This window comes from Crotalus tigris, unplaced genomic scaffold, assembly GCF_016545835.1.
Source record: "Crotalus tigris isolate CLP2741 ecotype Arizona unplaced genomic scaffold, ASM1654583v1 scf7180000024117.2648584, whole genome shotgun sequence".
NCBI classification, from domain to species: domain Eukaryota; kingdom Metazoa; phylum Chordata; class Lepidosauria; order Squamata; family Viperidae; genus Crotalus; species Crotalus tigris.
Genome location: NW_024100394.1, coordinates 2,413,588 through 2,430,213, shown reverse-complemented (window position 1 = coordinate 2,430,213; position 16,626 = coordinate 2,413,588). Strand labels below are relative to the sequence as shown.

The following is a 16,626-nucleotide window of genomic DNA, read 5'->3' as shown; positions in this document are numbered from 1 at the left end:
TTTCCAAGTGAATGGCAGAAAAAATATTAGAAGAGTTAAGGCATTTGATAGTAGGACCAAGTACTAGATGGAATCCCCCTTCTTTTCATATGTTCAGAATTCAGATTTATCAGGTACTGTTACACTATTTGTCTTGACTTTATTGTAAGACTTCCATATTTCTGGCAAAGCTAAAAAAGTTTTTTGTTAGTTAGACTAAACTTTCAAGTTAGTGAACTTTGAAGAGAGAACCTAAAAACAAAGCTATAAAGATTTAACTTTTTCTGCAAAACTTAATAGAATCCCATAGAAGTTAATACATTCATGCTATTGCTGTGTTTGATCGATACAAAACTAGTAACTTCTTTTTTGTTGGGAAAAGAACATTAGAGATGACATAAAAAAATCTTAGAAGATGTATTAATAATGAGGTACAGAGTAGATTGATAACATATGTCTGGGCCATGGATCTATTTTTCAGGAATTTATAAAGGTTGTGCAAAAAAAATATCTTTTGTCTGAATTATTGTATTTCCAGTATCTATTTACTTCCTTTTTTCTAACTTCTTGCTAATGGGAATGAAATGTTCACAAGAAATTATTGCCTAAACCAGGGGTAGGCAACCCAAAACACTTAAAGAGCCACTTGGACCCGTTTCCCACCAAAAACAAAACACTGGGAGCCGCAAAACCCTTTTGATATCTAAAATGAAGATAACACTGCATATATCCTTTTTTACCTTTATTATAGGTGTGCGTGTTTGTGTGTGGGGGGGTATTTGTGTGTGTGTATGTGTGTGTGTATGTATATGTATGTATGTGTGTATACACACACACACATACACACACAGGTTAAAAAAAGGATATATGCAGTGTTATCTTCATTTTAGATGTCAAAAGGGTCTCTCTCTCTCTCTCCCTCTCTATCTGCCCTTGGTCTGCCACTCCTCTTCCCCCACTCTCTTTCTCTCTCTCTCTCTCTCTCCCTCTCTCTCTTTCTCCCCCCCCTCTCCTATCTGCTGCTCACCTGACAAGCTTCAGGCTGTTGTCCAACAAGATCAGGGGTAGGCAACCTCGTCTCTTTTATGACTCATGGACTTCAACTCCCAGAATTCCTGAGTCAGCCTAGCTGGGCTAGCTAGCTCTCTCCTGCCTTTCCTGCTTCCTGCTTCCTGCAGAGATGCAGCAAAGGGAGGAGCTCAGCCCTGTAAGCTTTTCAGCTCCTGGGAGAACATGTGAGTACACTCTCTTTTACACACACACACACACACACACACACAGATTGAAGCAGGGAAGCGCAATTGCCTCTCTCTGTCTCTCTCTCTCTCTGCAAAGGCAGAGGAGGCTGGGAGCCACAGGGGAAGGCTCAAAGAGCCGCATGCGGCTCTGGAGCCGCAGGTTGCCGACCTGTGGCCTAAACACATGGTGATACTGTGAGCAATTTTTGAATGAACATCTATACAGATGTCAGGAAGCACTGCCAGAAATTGTGGTGGAGGTAAAGGTTCAAGTCTCTTCAATTTTGCTTCATATCAACTTAAACCCGGATTTAAAAGACTGTCTTAAATAATTTATTCATATGAAAAAAAATACCTTATTCCAGACTTTTGCCAGCATTACAAGTAATGTTTAGAGAATGCTTTGCTTTCAAGCATTCTAGTAGGATACTTTCAAGTACTCCTATGAGAATTCTGCCTGCAGCTCCAGTAAACTAAGTCATCCAAGACCATTTTGAACCATGACTGTTTATAAAGGAAACAAAACTAGCTCAAATGAATAGAGCTTTAAGGGACAAATGCTAGATGCTTTAACAAAAAAAAAAAAAGTGGCAACTTTTGTACTGGCAGAGTTGCAAGGCATTTCTTGGAAAAAAAATGAAGTGACTGAAGCACCTACAAGGATGATGGGAACTGGGGAGAGAAATTGTTGCCTTGCTCATGGTAAGCTTGAATTAGTGGGGTGTCTTTACTTTGTCATTGCATTGTTTTCTTTACCTGGTACCAGTTATTCCTTCCAGCAGACTGAAATCTACAGTAGACGGTGGCACTCTGTGTGAGCATTATCTTATGTGTTACTCACAATTTCTGGTGATAAGATATATAGGCAGTCTAGCTTAATTTAAGGAATGGGGAGGTTCAGATTTCAGTGTATGGTAAGAGAATTCCCCGATCAGTCTGGAAAAAAACTGGACTTAATAACATTTAGCTGAATGAGAATAAGAAAGAAAGAAGATTCAGATTGCAATATAAAGAAGCACTTAAATTAGACTGCTGTTGATCAAGATTTTTGTGCCATTTTGTGAAAAGTGGCTATGGAACTCTAAGACTGAATGGGAGGATCATACAGATACCATATTTGTTGTTTGTATATTTGTTTGTGTATTGCCTCTCATGCAATAAATCACCAAGTTTTTGAGGGTTTTTTTTAAAAGAAAGGTTAAAACAATACAAAAAGAAAATGTGGGAGATCATCCACTATAAAGGAAGCTTCAGCATCTGTCCATGGACAGAGGAAATTTCTGTCAATCATGTCTGATTCTTGGAGACTGCCTGGACAAGTTCCTGCAGTTTTCTTGGCAAAACTTTTCAGAAGTGGTTTGCCACTGCCTCCTTCATAGGGCTGAGAGAGATTGACTGGCCCAGGAGACCAAGCTGGTTTTGTACCTAAGGCAGGAGTAGATCTCACTAGTTTCTAGCCTGATGCCAAACTGGTGCTCCGGAAAGATAAGAAATTGTACAATTATACAATTTGTATAATGATCTCAGTTTAAATATGAAATCCACTTCTGCTTATCAAAGACTGTGATTTACTCTTGCATTTGAATTCAAAAAGTGTGAATTTTATTCAGCAGCTATTTCTACTGCACCAGGTATTTTTATCAATCTTATTTTAAAAACACTAAATTATAATTGGCGGTATATGAAATGTGTCCAGGTGAAGTTTTGGGATCTCTGCAAACAGCTTGCATCTGTTATGGTGGCATGATGCCTATACACAAAAGGCTTGGGAAAATCCAAAAGTCTGCTTGCTGATTTTTGATGAAGCTCTTTGACAAGGATAATTAAGCTCAAGTAGTTAACTGATGTCCAAATTTATCAGGTTTTTTTTTAATTCAATTATTCTGTAGATTACTTCATGAGGTAAAATAAATAAGAACACACTGTCAAATCTGTTTCTTAAAACTGTGTGTGTTGTTTAGCTGCTTTGTTTTAAAAACATGTAAAGAAATACAGCAATAATAAATTATAAAGAAATCAGTTTGTAAGATTATAAGATTTGTAAATAAACTGATCAACTTGGGCAGTTGATAGACCCATTGACAGCATGACATTTAGATAAAAGGCTTAGAAGAATTTTTAACAATAATGAAAATCTGATTTTTTTAAAAAAAAACCAAAGGTTTTAGAAATAGTTCATGTATATTATGGAACAAAGAATCACATAGCTTAACGAATATAAATCACCAGGACCTGACACATTAATCCCAGAGTTCTAAAGGAGCTGGCAGATGTTATCTCAGAACCATTGTACCCATCTTTCAAAAATCCTGGAGCACTGGGGAAATACCTGAGGATTGGAAAAGGGCTGATGTGATTCCATCTTCAAGAGATGGAAAAAAAATAGACCAGGAAAACTACAGACCAATCAGTCTAACATCAATATGTGTTAAGATTCTGGAAAAGATAATCAAAAAACAGATCTGCGAACAACTAGAAGCAAACAAAGTTATATCTAGTAGCCAGCATGGGTTTGTCAAAAGCAGATCATACTAAACCAAGGTTATTTCTTTCTTTGATACAGTAACTAAATTAACAGACCAGCAAAATGATGTGGACATAGTATACTTAGATTTCAGTAAGGCATTTGACAAAGTAGACCACAACCTGATGCTTAGTAAGCTAGAAAAAGGTGGGATAGACAACACCACCACCAGATGGATATGTAGCTGCTGACAAACCATACTCAGTGAGTAGTTCTCAATGGTATTACATCCACATGGAGAGAAGTAAGCAGTGGGGTACCACAAGGGTCCATCTTAGGCCCAGTATTCTTTAATATCTTCATAAATGATCTAGATGAGGGAAGAGAAGAAGAAGTCATCAAATTTGCAGATGATACTAAACTGGCAGGAGTAGCCAACACCCAAGAAGACAAACTCAGGTTCCAAAAAGATCTTGACAAATTTGAACAATGGGCCCTATTCAATAAAATGAACTTTAATATAGAGAAAAGCAAAGTTTTACATTTAGGCAGGAAAAATCAAAAGTATAAGTACAGATTAGACGAGACTTGGCTCAAAAACAGTAACTGTGAGAGGGACCTTGGAGTCCTAGTGGACGATCACTTGACTATGAGCCAGCATTGTGCAGCAGCTGCCAAAAAAGCTAATACAATCCTGGGTTGTATAAATAGAGTCATAGAATCAAGATCACACAAAGTATTAGTACCGCTTTATAAAACCCTAGTAAGACCACACCTGGAATACTGCAAACAATTTTGGTCACCATACTACAAAAAAGATGTTGAGACTTGGAAAAAATTCAGAGAAGAGCAACTAAAATGATCAAAGGCCTGGAGATTAAAACATATGAAGAACAGCTGCAGGACTTAGGTTTGGGGCGACATGATAGCAGTATTCCAGTATTTGAGGGACTGCCACAAAGAATAGGGTGTCAAATTATTCTACAAACCACCAGAAGGCAAGAAAGAAACAATGGTTGGAAACTGACCATAGAGAGAAGCAACCTGGAATTAAGGAGAAACGTCCCATCAGTGAGGACAATTAACCAGTGGAACAGCTTACCTTCAGAAATCGTGGGCGCTCCATCACTGGAGGTTTTTAAGAAGAGGCTAGACAGTCACTTATCTGAAATAGTATAGGTTCTCCTGCTCAAACAGGAGGCTGGACTAGAAGACTTCCAAGGTTCCTTCCAGCTCTATTCTATTCTATTCTATTCTATTCTATTCTATTCTATTCTATTCTAGTCTAGTCTAGTCTAGTCTAGTCTAGTCTAGTCTAGTCTAGTCTATTCCAGTCTAGTCTAGTCTAGTCTAGTCTAGTCTAGTCATGCCCTGGCACCCAATAATTTTTTCTGTACATCCCTTTTCAACAATTTTTCAGTCAAAGGTGGTGGGGAATATGGATATTAGCCAAATAATAAGTACAATTGTGTTGGATGATGAAAACACTATAGCAACACTGTAAAATGTTTTTTTTTTTTTAAAAAAAAAGGGAGTTATACTTGGTAAGTGTTGGGCAAGTTACCAAACTAAAGAGAAAAATAGAATACTGGACTGACCAGGTGATGTTGAGGGGCTCTAGAAGGGCATTTGACCATAGGTCTACAAACATGGCACTATCCCTTTTAACAGCCTTCCTTTATTTGGATGTGGTTGGATTCTAGACCTCTTGTATTTTAGCTTTATGCAGGTCTTTGCAGAAATATGTCCTGTTGTTTTCAGTACTTCCTCTTATATAAATATACTAAAAATGTTATTTATTTTTTTGTCCCTGTTTAAAAAGACAATGCTGTTGAATGAGAAAGTGAAAAACTATCTTTGAACATGAATCTAGAAAAAATGGCATGCAGAAAAAATGAATTTTGAAGTTAAATAAAAAATTGTTTTTAGCTATTTTATTGTAAATCTGAAAATGTGTCCTTGATTCTAAGCTATTTGTGCCATCTATGACTCACTGTGACAAAAATATTTAAGGTTATCATTAAAAAAAAGTTACTCCTCCAGAGGCTGTTCTGAATTTCCTTGGAGCAAGGCAAACCATGGTGAAAAGCACAGCATAATAAATCAGCAATTCATCATTATTTCCAACAATAATGACTAAACCAGAGATCTAACATTATGAAAAAGTAAGCTTTTACCTACATACGTAAATTAATTAATCAATTATATATACTTTTGAAGTAATTTTATTATTAGTTTTTCCATTAAAGGCCACTTGAGTTGCAACATTCTTTTTAAGTAATCTGTGTAAATGGATGAATTAGGCTATGGAATCTGTGAATTACTGCTGCAGTAATAACAGTAATTCAATTTACGTTTCTCTGTTTTCTACTTTCTGTGCAGAAGGTATTCAAGTTGGGTCTTGAAGGTTACATCTCATTAAAAAAAAGTTAATAGACTCTGAGTTAAGCCCTGACTGAAAAGAAAGTACTGTGAGAGAGGACCAGGGTGAAACTGAGGGCAAAGTCAAATGCATCATGAGTTTTGAGTCCCTAAACCCACTGAAAGAGACTGCTCTTGAAGTCTTATCTCTTTTTACAAATTTGCCCTGACCATTAGTAGATCAGATTCTTGTGTATTAGTTGCATGGAATAAACTCATAGTGCTTTTCTGAACTTTATCTTGGCTCCTGGTTTCTTGTGCCTAACAAGTGCTTGATTGTGTTTCTGAAAGTAGAAAGGTGCGTTAAAAAGTTGGTTTGAGAGAATGTTTTCCACAGTTTGAGATTCTTGCAGGAAACTGTCCTCTCCCATGTGCTCAGCATATGAAAGTAAAAAGAAAACAGGGACATCTTTAAAAAGATTTTGCCTGTAATCTCATTAACTAAACTGGTTGTTAGTGACTTAAGTAGTTTTTCCTATAGTCAGTCGTCAAACTGTGGGCCATCAAACCCTATGAAATAGCCTTCTCTGATCTTCTTGGCCTTTGGAAAAATGGTTAAAACTTGGCTCTTCACCTAAGTGTTAGGGTCTTGATATTAAGGGAGGAAATTTATGTATGTTCTTATGTTGCCCTTGGTTCTTTCCTTCCGCCCCCCCCCCCGCTTATAATGTATTATCTTAATAAAATATGGGTTTTTATATTAACTTTCTATGTGTTGTTCATGGCCCAGAATTATATACTAAGTTAGGTGGATTTATACATTGTTTAAAATAATAACCTTAAATTGTGCCTGGAAAGCAGTTGGCAACTATCAGCATATCATCACCAGGACAAAATTCTGGATTATTTCTCCCAACAGTTTCAGATAGATATTGGACACCATAGGGAACAAAATAAAAGCCTGTAGCCTAGAGTGAAAGTGTAGTCCTCCAGCATTATCCTTTAGACACAACTTAAGAGAAAATCTTGGTAGTATTCTAAAAGACTGCCTTATAAGTCCAAATCTACCAGGCAGTCCGTCAATTATTATGAAGTGTTATTACCATTAATGGTATCAAAAGTTACTGAGTGATACTGTACACTTCATAGTGTGTATTCCGCTCACCATCTCCAGACAGCTAGTCACCAATAGACAAGGATGATAAAATATTAAATCCAATCAACTCTGGATAAGAAACACTTCTTTTAACACTGGAATACATAGACTGACCATAACTCTCCACTGATTCAGGTTGAAACTAAGCCAGATCAAGAGATGCTAGAAATGAAATTTTCTGTATGTGACTTCAAGGACACTTAGCTGAAAACTCATGTAGACCATTAATCCTTTGTCAATCTGGTTAATGACAGCCTTCTCCTTAAACAAACTGTGGAAGTCAATAGTAGTACAGATTTTGTCACTTATATTATTTCTATCTTTTTTCCATTGTTATATATAAATTAGTGATAACAACAAAAATGAATTTACTTTTCACAGAAGAATAGAAGCTTATTGGATACTTTACATCTTATCAAGTGCCTGCTGTTTGCAAAGGAAAGCTATCTTGTTTGGGGGGCTTGTGATTATTATTTCTTCTTCTCCTTCTCTTCCTTCTCCTCCTTTTCTTTTTCCTCCTCCTTCTCCCTCTTCCCCTTCCCCTACCCCCTCCTCTTCCTCTCTTTACTTTTAATTTTGAAAATTTTAATTTTAATTTACAGTTATCTCTTATGGGTAGAATTGCAGTTATTAAAATGAATGTTCTGCCAAAGTTTCTTTTTTTGTTTCAAATGTTACCCATTTTAAAGAATGAACTTAACCTAAATGAATGGCAGAAAGGTATTAACAAATTTATTTGGGCAGGGAAAAAACCAAGGGTCAAACTTAAAATTATGCAAGATTTCCGTGAGAGAGGTGGACTCAAGGTACCAAATTTGAAATTGTATTATGATGCGGTGGTACTAACATTGATTAGTGATTGGGTGAATTTAACAAATGTAGAAATACTCCATTTGTAAGGCTGGGATTTACTTTTTGGATGGCATGCCTATTTAATTTTTAATAAAAAAATGGACCGGGTTTTTAAATCTCATATTATAAGAATTTCTTTGCTTAGGGTGTGGAGGAAATATTATAGAAGTGATTTTAAAATACCATTATGGGCCATACCTTGGCATGCGATAGAGGGAATAAAGAAAGGAGTTAAGATGGATACAGTTTCTTATATACAATTACTTAGATGGGATGGTCAAAATTGGCAGTTAAAATCTTTGGAAGATTTAACACATGAAAATCTTACTTATTCATGGTTTCAATATAGACAAATAGTGGATAGATGGAAGATGGATTGCAATATGGGATGGCTTAGAGAAGATGAAAATCTCGTCAAACAAGTAAGGGATCAAAGACCAACCCATATTAAGAGGGTTTATGGGGTTTTAGTGGAAATGGATTCAGAATCTGAATTAATTAAAGATTGTATGATTAAATGGGCACAAAATATTGGTGAATCAATTTCACTGGATACTTGGGAACTTATTTGGGTGAGGAATGTTAAATTCACACAAGCACAGAACTTAAGAGAGAATTTTTATAAAATGTTTTATAGATGGCACCTTGATCCAAAGAAAATGTCCATTATGTACCCTGATCTACAGCCTAAATGTTGGAGATGTGGTTGTTTGGACGCTACTTATTTTCATATTTGGTGGTCGTGTAAAAATATAAAAGCCTTTGGGATTAAGATATGGTGGAATATTCAAAGAATTTTTAGAAGGAGGGTAAAATTTACCCCGCAATTATTTTTATTAGGTATTATTACTGACTGTGATGCTAAGGAAGTTATACTGATGCTAAATTTGATCACAGCCGCTAGGCTGTTAGTTGGACAAGATTGGAAGAAGGATTCTTTGCCTACTTTACAAGAGTGGTTTTATAAAGTTTCGTATTTGGCAGAAATGGCAAAGATTACGGCTTTCTTAAAGGAGCAATCTCAAGAGAAATTTTTTGTTGTATGGGAAAAATGGATAAATTTTATTCAACACAATTTAAATATGAAAAAATATTATTTAGTTTTTTCATAATTTGTATTGATTGCTTTTTTTTTCTTCTTTTCTTTTGTTTCCGTCTTATGAATTTTTATTTTTTTTTATTCTTTCTTCCTTCTTTTTCTCTCTCTCTTTCCTTTTTCTTTTTTCTCTTTTTTAAGTATTTTTCTTTTTTTTCTTAATGCTTATATCATATATATATTATTATTAATTATTTTATAAGTTGTAAATGTTGTTTAAGTTTTTTTTAAAAAATTTTTTAAATAAGCCTATATTCAGTTCTGGGAAGTTCGGGGAGGGGGGAGGGAGGGGTGGGCTTGGGAGGGATTGGGTGAGGGTTGTTGTTTATTTGTAAAACTTTTAAAAAATTTTCAATAAAAAAAAAGTAATAAACAATTTCATAAATGTGATCTTGAGTGGTTTAAATGCTGTTTTCATGCAAACATGTATTTCTTCTGATTTAATCTTCCATACATATTGGTGAGGCAATTGAAGCAGCCCAGGCACATCGTTTATTGATTAGGCAGCTGACAATGTCCATCATGATTTTATTGTCTTGTTGTTTGACAAAGATCACACCTTTTTAATCACTTTATCATTAAGAATGATGTCATTTGAATTGCTCATCAACCAACAGAACACAAAACAAAAAGAAATAATCATTCTGTTTCCAAGGTATTAAGAGCCCTATAGTGTCATTGCAAAAGAAATAGATTAATTAGCATTTTTATTTTTATACACATAACTAGCAAAAGAAGGAAAGTGCTAACATTTAAAGTAATTTCTGAAGAGACAGATTGCACGTGGGAAGCATTTTGTTATATATTTTCTTCGCCTCTGTAAGGTATGTTAATTCTTAATTAGTTTTTCTCTTTTTATTTTCACTAATAGTTTTGCAAATATAATTATCAATAGTTTTGATCTGAAGCAATCTTATTTCTATTTGAATTTTAAAATTTGTTATGAACATTTACTATAGTTAGAAAGTAATTAAAGCACATGTCCTGCGTAGTTTCTCATCTCAGCATTGCTTTAAAATGTATTTTCTTCTTTTAAAACAATCCAGAATTATATTTGGAAATACTATTAATTTGGATTTGGGGGAAAGAGTGGGGGGAATTGCTACTTTTCAGTAATTTAATTACAGAAAGAGATGAAATGCACAGAGAGAGAAGGGGGGGTGGGAGAATCTAATGGCAGTAATTCCTACCTCATTCATAGGAAAAAAAATTGCAGCAAGTTTTTTTTCCAGTTTTAATTCAGTATATAATAGTAAATATATACATTAATCATACTGGAGATAGACAGAAGGAGAATAAAAACAAAATACAAATGATATTATTTGCCTGAAAAGGAGATTACTGGAAAAAACAGTTTGCAAAAAAGCTGGAAGTTAAAACAAAACAAACCTCTGTTATTGTATTTTCAGCAAATCTAAGAAGTCCTTTCTATTTAAAAATATTTGAAAACCTTTCCAGGTAAAAATAGTATTATGTTTAAACAGATGCTTTAAACTGAATAGATAACTTTATAACCCTCATGTACTGTAGACTGTATATTATATAATGTACCATGTATTAAAAAAATGCCTGAAATTTGTTTCATAACAAAACACCTCAAGGAAAGCTTTTTGAAACACCTCTTCCTTGCCCTTCAGGAGAAAAATAACTAATTCAGATGTCCCCCCCCCAAAAAAAAGTTAGCAGTTGCAAATCTGGTATGAATAATTTTTCTGATATCATATAGTAATTCTTCTTCTAGCACCATTCTCAAAGTATCCATAAAGATTGATGGGTTATGAAGCTCCAAATGCTATAGAAGCAGATAGTCTTGGCCAGGGCTTTTTTTGTCATAGAATGCCCAGAACGGAGTTCCGGCACCTTTTTTGGATGGAACCTTGTAGGGTAGGCAAGGCAGGTTGTATGACGTCTGTGAGTTCCAGCACTTTTTTTTTTTTTTTTTTTTTTACAAAAAAAGCACTAGTCTTGGCCCATTTTCGAACTGGCTATGGTATCAAGACTGCCTTGACCAAATTGGTGGATAATATTTATTTAAGGACTGATAGAGGGAATGTGATTCACTTGGTTGTTTTTGATCTATTTGTATGTTACCAGCCATGTGCCATGTTTTGTTGCAATTCAATGCTAGCCAGATTTTAAAGGACAGCTGTTTGAAGTCAATCCAAGCCTTGCCAGCCTGCAATTGTAAGTTGGCATGGTAACATGACATTGTGCCTTAGAACCACGTTACTTAGCAATTGAGTCCCCAGTTCCAATTACCATCAGCAAATAAGGACGACCTGTACTTGAAAATATTATATTCATTATTTTTTCATTATATAAAATAATTACCCAGACCAGCAAGCCCCAAGCATTTGTTACATAATCTGAATGCATTCACCTACATTAGATCTGGGCAGTTTCCTCAGGTGAATCAAGTTCAAGCTATCTTTCATCTATTCAGGCATGTTGCTCATATTGAGTAATAAACATCTTTATTGTGTTTTATACAGACTTTAATGATAACTTTTTGAACAGACTTTCAATTGTTAATTAATTTTTATTTTATGTTTGGTTTAAACATATATATATATATTACCAGGCTGGATTACTGTACCTCTCTCCTTCAGCAGTTTAATATAATATCCAATCAAAGGAGGTGAAGACAATTTTATTAAAGCATTTTATGTTGTTTTTTAAAAATGTATTTTTCATAAAGCAAGAACAAGGCTAAATACATTAAATTTTAATACCAAACCAGAACTCTGTTAATCAAAAATATATATCTAAAATACATTTGTTGAAATTGTCAATACTCACATGCAATTTGTTTCAAACTGGGAATGGATGATAACAATCAAGAAATTGAAATATAACATTTAATATAGGATGTTTAATTTTCTAGTGATGATGTTGTTTTCCTTGCTCTTATTTAAAAATTCTGATTTGAGATATGTGTGTGTGTGTGTGTGTGTATGTATGTATGTATGTATGTATGTATATATATATATATATATATATATATATATATATATATATATATATATACATACATACATACACACACACACACACACACACACACACATGCATACATACATATTCATTGTAGAAAGATATGGTGTTCATACCTGGGTTTTTTTTCCTCGCAGCCTTTGGCACAACAGCACAAGCAGAATATCTATTGTAATTATTTTCATATTTATGAGAATATGGAACAAATTAGAAAATTATCCCCCAAATTATCCCCCATCCTAATTTAATTGATTTAATTGAGAATTACACTTCTGTTTGGATTTATCGAAAGACACACTTGCAGGAAAACTATGAAGCTTCTTGGATGAGAAGCAAAATGTTTTCTTCCTCAAAAAAGAATCCATTTTTTTATAAAAAAGAGTACTTTTGAATGGCAAGAAAACACTACTGTAAGTGTAAAATAAAGATTCGAATGTCCTTAAAACTGACTGTTTTGGTTCACTATTTGGAATTTCCATTGTAACCCCTTCCCTTTTCAATGATCTCTAATTTAAAATAACTTGACAGACAAGTTTGTTTCAACATACCTAGGTGGTTTACTCTCCTAAATAAGCTTCCTTTTCTAGAACAATTGTGGTGTGACTTTTCTAAAGAGAAAATGTATGACAATGTACATATATGTCATGCTTCAAGAAAGACATGTTGAGGTTCTTCTAAGCTGTTTCCTTTATTGTTCTTTCCCTATAGAATTGGTTCTTTCCAAACTAAAACAGACTACTTGCACCATTAAACATGTACTTTGAGACCTACTAGGAAAGAACTGTCTTAACTCTCTTTTTCCCACTTAAACTATCTCAACTTTGCTGTCTTTTGCTTCTCTGGAATGCACTCCCTCTCTCCCGGGAATCCAGACAACATTCCATCACAATATAGAATATTGTACCAAAATGACAAATCTCTGAATATTTTTCATGGAAAGTCTGTGAATAAGATATTATATTATTTCCTGGCTTTGAGCATGTTTTTCTCTTGGGGAATCAATAAATATACATTACTTATTCTGACATAATTTTTAGGCACATTTTACTCTTCATAGCAAGGAGGGGAACATGTGTGCTGATGTGAATCCTATTTAAATGAAACAAAAATGGCTCAAATGCTCTGAGATCACAGTGTTCCTTTTTTATTCAGCAACCTATGAAGCTTAAAATAAGGAACACCCTCACACAAACCTGGGGATTGATACTGAAAAGCTTCTGTGATATATTAACCATGAAGAGTGACTTGGAAACAATGTTGAAAAAAAATTACATTCAAAATAATTCTAGAGGACGTATATATTGTAAGTTAAAAATGATCTTAGTAGAAATTGAAAGATATATATCTTGATTATGATTTGCTTCCTTGAATAAAATTAAGGTCAAAACCCGATCCAAAATCCAATATATTTAACAAATTTTGGTGTGTTGAAACTTTTATACATAATTTTGAAACACATGATATATTGTATGATCAGAATCTCTGGAAAGTCATAAACTACCCAAAAATGTTTGTTGTTTTTCATAGATATAACAACATTAAATCAATTCACTCAATCTTGGATATTTTCACTATAGAAATTATTATTGACCTTGTATTGGGAATTCTAGAAGCTTAGCAGAGCTGAATTGAGCCTTAAACAGAACTATACTTCACATCCATGGAATTTTGAATTGTAGACCTTTAACTACATTCCAAATAGATAAAGCCAGGACAAAAACTATATTTCTTTTTTAAGAAAGGCTAAATAAAATATAACTAGGATATCCTTCCAGTCAGATATTGTAAGACTTTTCAGTTTCTGTCACATTACAATTTGTTTCCAATGTTTGACATTTCTCAGAGCTATAGCCCAAGTTTTCAAGGCTTGTGTGTAGTTCTGGGTCTCAGGTTGACATTAAAATGGGACAAGCTTCATATTTTTGCCAGACTATTCAAATCCACTTTCTCATCAGCCTCTAGAAGGTATTTATGAGCCCCTAAACTCAACTGGATTGCTAATAAGCTCCAAATTTACAGCTATGTTAAGTGGAGAGGCTATAATCAATTGCCTAAGATTCAGTATGTTGAGCTTTCTCTTGAAAAGACCAACTTTCTATGTTGGCAGATGAACAATTTCTTTCTTTAGGTGTTCACACTTTCCATTAAGGTATAATAAGATTTACCTTAGAGTGCTGTGCAATAAACATGGCATTTGTATGCTAAAAACTATTATTGTTAATCCATAATTGTTAGAACCTTGTTGAGGAGGAACGTGCAGTTAGGTACTTTCTGGCTATAAGGCCATACTGGGATAGAAAGAAATCCTAATGAAAAAGCACTTGAAAATAAAAAGGTTGAATCACTGGGGAATCTGAATGGGGGCAGCAGATATAAAACACAACATTTTAAATGTCCTGTCTTGGTTTTCCAGATTAGCTGAGGCAGTTTGTCAGAATTTCGGAATGAAACATTTTGCTTTAAGTGGTTGTTGTGTATATTGTTTGATTCTTGATACTAATTATAGTCATAATTAACTATAAAAAAGAAGGTGAATAAGTATTTCCTAAATTTTGCTTATGAAATATGATTTTCTCAGATTTTTACCTGTGTGGTACATTTAAATTAATCTTCTAATAATATGCCACTTATTATTTCCAGTTTCTTGTGCTGTCATAATTTCTACCTGTTGATGCTAAAAACAAATCTTGCCACAGAGAAAGAAAATATTCTGTAGAAATATAAAGAAAAATGTTAATGCATGTTAAGATTTCTCATATGCTAGATAGAATGGTAGAGGTATTTCATGTCTTTTCAAAATAATAGTCTTGCCAAGGGAGACATTTTAAAGACTTGAATATTAAAATGTGTAATAATGATTTCAGTTTTAGTGGTTTATGGGGGAAATAGCACTAGATGCCAGAAACTGGTCACTTACAAGAGCTTTGTTCTATATATGTGTGCCCAAGTATGTGTATGCAAAAGTACATTATCTCTCAACATATATAATTTCTGTAATGCTGTTATTTCAATAGAAATTGATTTTTTGATAATGTTTCAGGTGTCAAGGTTCAGCTTTCAGCTAAAATTCACTATATTGTCACAAGAAATCACATGTAACATTTCTCATTTGAAGGGATTAAACCCATTTATAACCTTGCTATTGTCTTCCTGTGAACCCACATAAATCCATATCATCTTATCACATTCTTAAATGTACTGCAGCCTTGAAGAAAATAAATCAACCATTTTCCACAAGTATTCACAATTTTAATGCCATTGTTTGTTGTTCATAATCCATTCCTGCTTTTCAAAGCCATTGTGTGCACTATGTGATGCTCTATGACCATTCAAAGTACAAAAGTCCATCAATCCAATTCCTGGTAGTGGTTTTAATTCCATTGACTAAAATCTGGCTACTTATGTCCTGATTCAGTCCCAAATAGAATTAAATCCTGTAGCATATATCCTGTGTAAAAATGGAGACCCCACCCCCTTCTCTCCAAGACAGGATGTGTAAGTCAGGTAAAAATCCTAAACATGAAGTATAGCAACATGTAATATCTAAATCTTTCTGCTTTGAGAGCTTAAGGGAAGGTGAATTATATCTACCATTCTGCAAGATTCTTATGAAAAGTTCCTGAAGAAGCCCTACTATTGGATTCACATCTCCAACAATAATGTTTTTATGATTTCAGTACATTTTCTTTGAGTTTTATTGCTATTGATCAAATTTTGTTGGAAATTACCACAAGGTGGCTTTGGCTATAAATGTAATAATAAATAAATAAGGCTGCAGAAATCCAACTGAACACTAAATGACAGCAAGGGTGTATATATTGCAGCCCTGATCTGGTAATTCTAGTGTAAGTAGAATGAAATGTAATGAATCCATGAACATATTTCAATTTATCTCCTGTGTGAAATATAAATCTATGTTTAATCTTAATTGAGGGATGTCACGGCTCAGTGGTTAAGATGCTGAGTTTTAGACTGTTAAAGGTCAATATCTTAGCAGTTTGAGATCCAAGTGCCACGAGACAGAGTGAGCTCCTGTCACTTGTCCCAGCTCCTGCCAAGCTAGCAGTTCGAAAACGTGAAATGCAAGTAGATGAATAGGTGCTGCATATAAACATGCAGGAAGGTAACAGCATTCCGTGTTTCACCGTTTGCTCTGTGCTGTAGCATGATGTCAGGCTGACAACATGGCTGCCCACTAGAGTTAGACATGACTAGAGGAGTAAAGAGACAGCTTACTCTTAATGAATAACACATTGAACTCTTCATGATTCTCTTTGTCTTTCTAAAAAGTTGTATTTTAAGTATAGTTTACCAAATGTGATTGCTCATTTTTTTTCTATTACAGTGAGTCAAGGAGGAGATGCTGTTGCCTCAGATATGTGTCCTGACCCAGGGATTCCTGAAAATGGGAAGCGAGCAGGCTTGGACTTTAGGTATTTCATATAGATTTATGTTTGCAAATGTTTTTATTTAGCTGTATGTGAGA

The 16,626-nt window shown here is 34.3% G+C and overlaps 1 protein-coding gene across 1 annotated transcript in view; it reads left to right on the top strand.

The window, feature by feature from the left end:
- The window catches only part of CSMD1 (CUB and Sushi multiple domains 1), a 510,216-nt gene that overhangs the window by 192,214 nt on the left and 301,376 nt on the right, over positions 1-16,626 (top strand). The window contains exon 4 of the mRNA XM_039322597.1: positions 16,486-16,573. Coding sequence (XP_039178531.1) covers positions 16,486-16,573 — 88 coding nt within the window. The remainder of the gene's footprint in view (positions 1-16,485; positions 16,574-16,626) is intronic.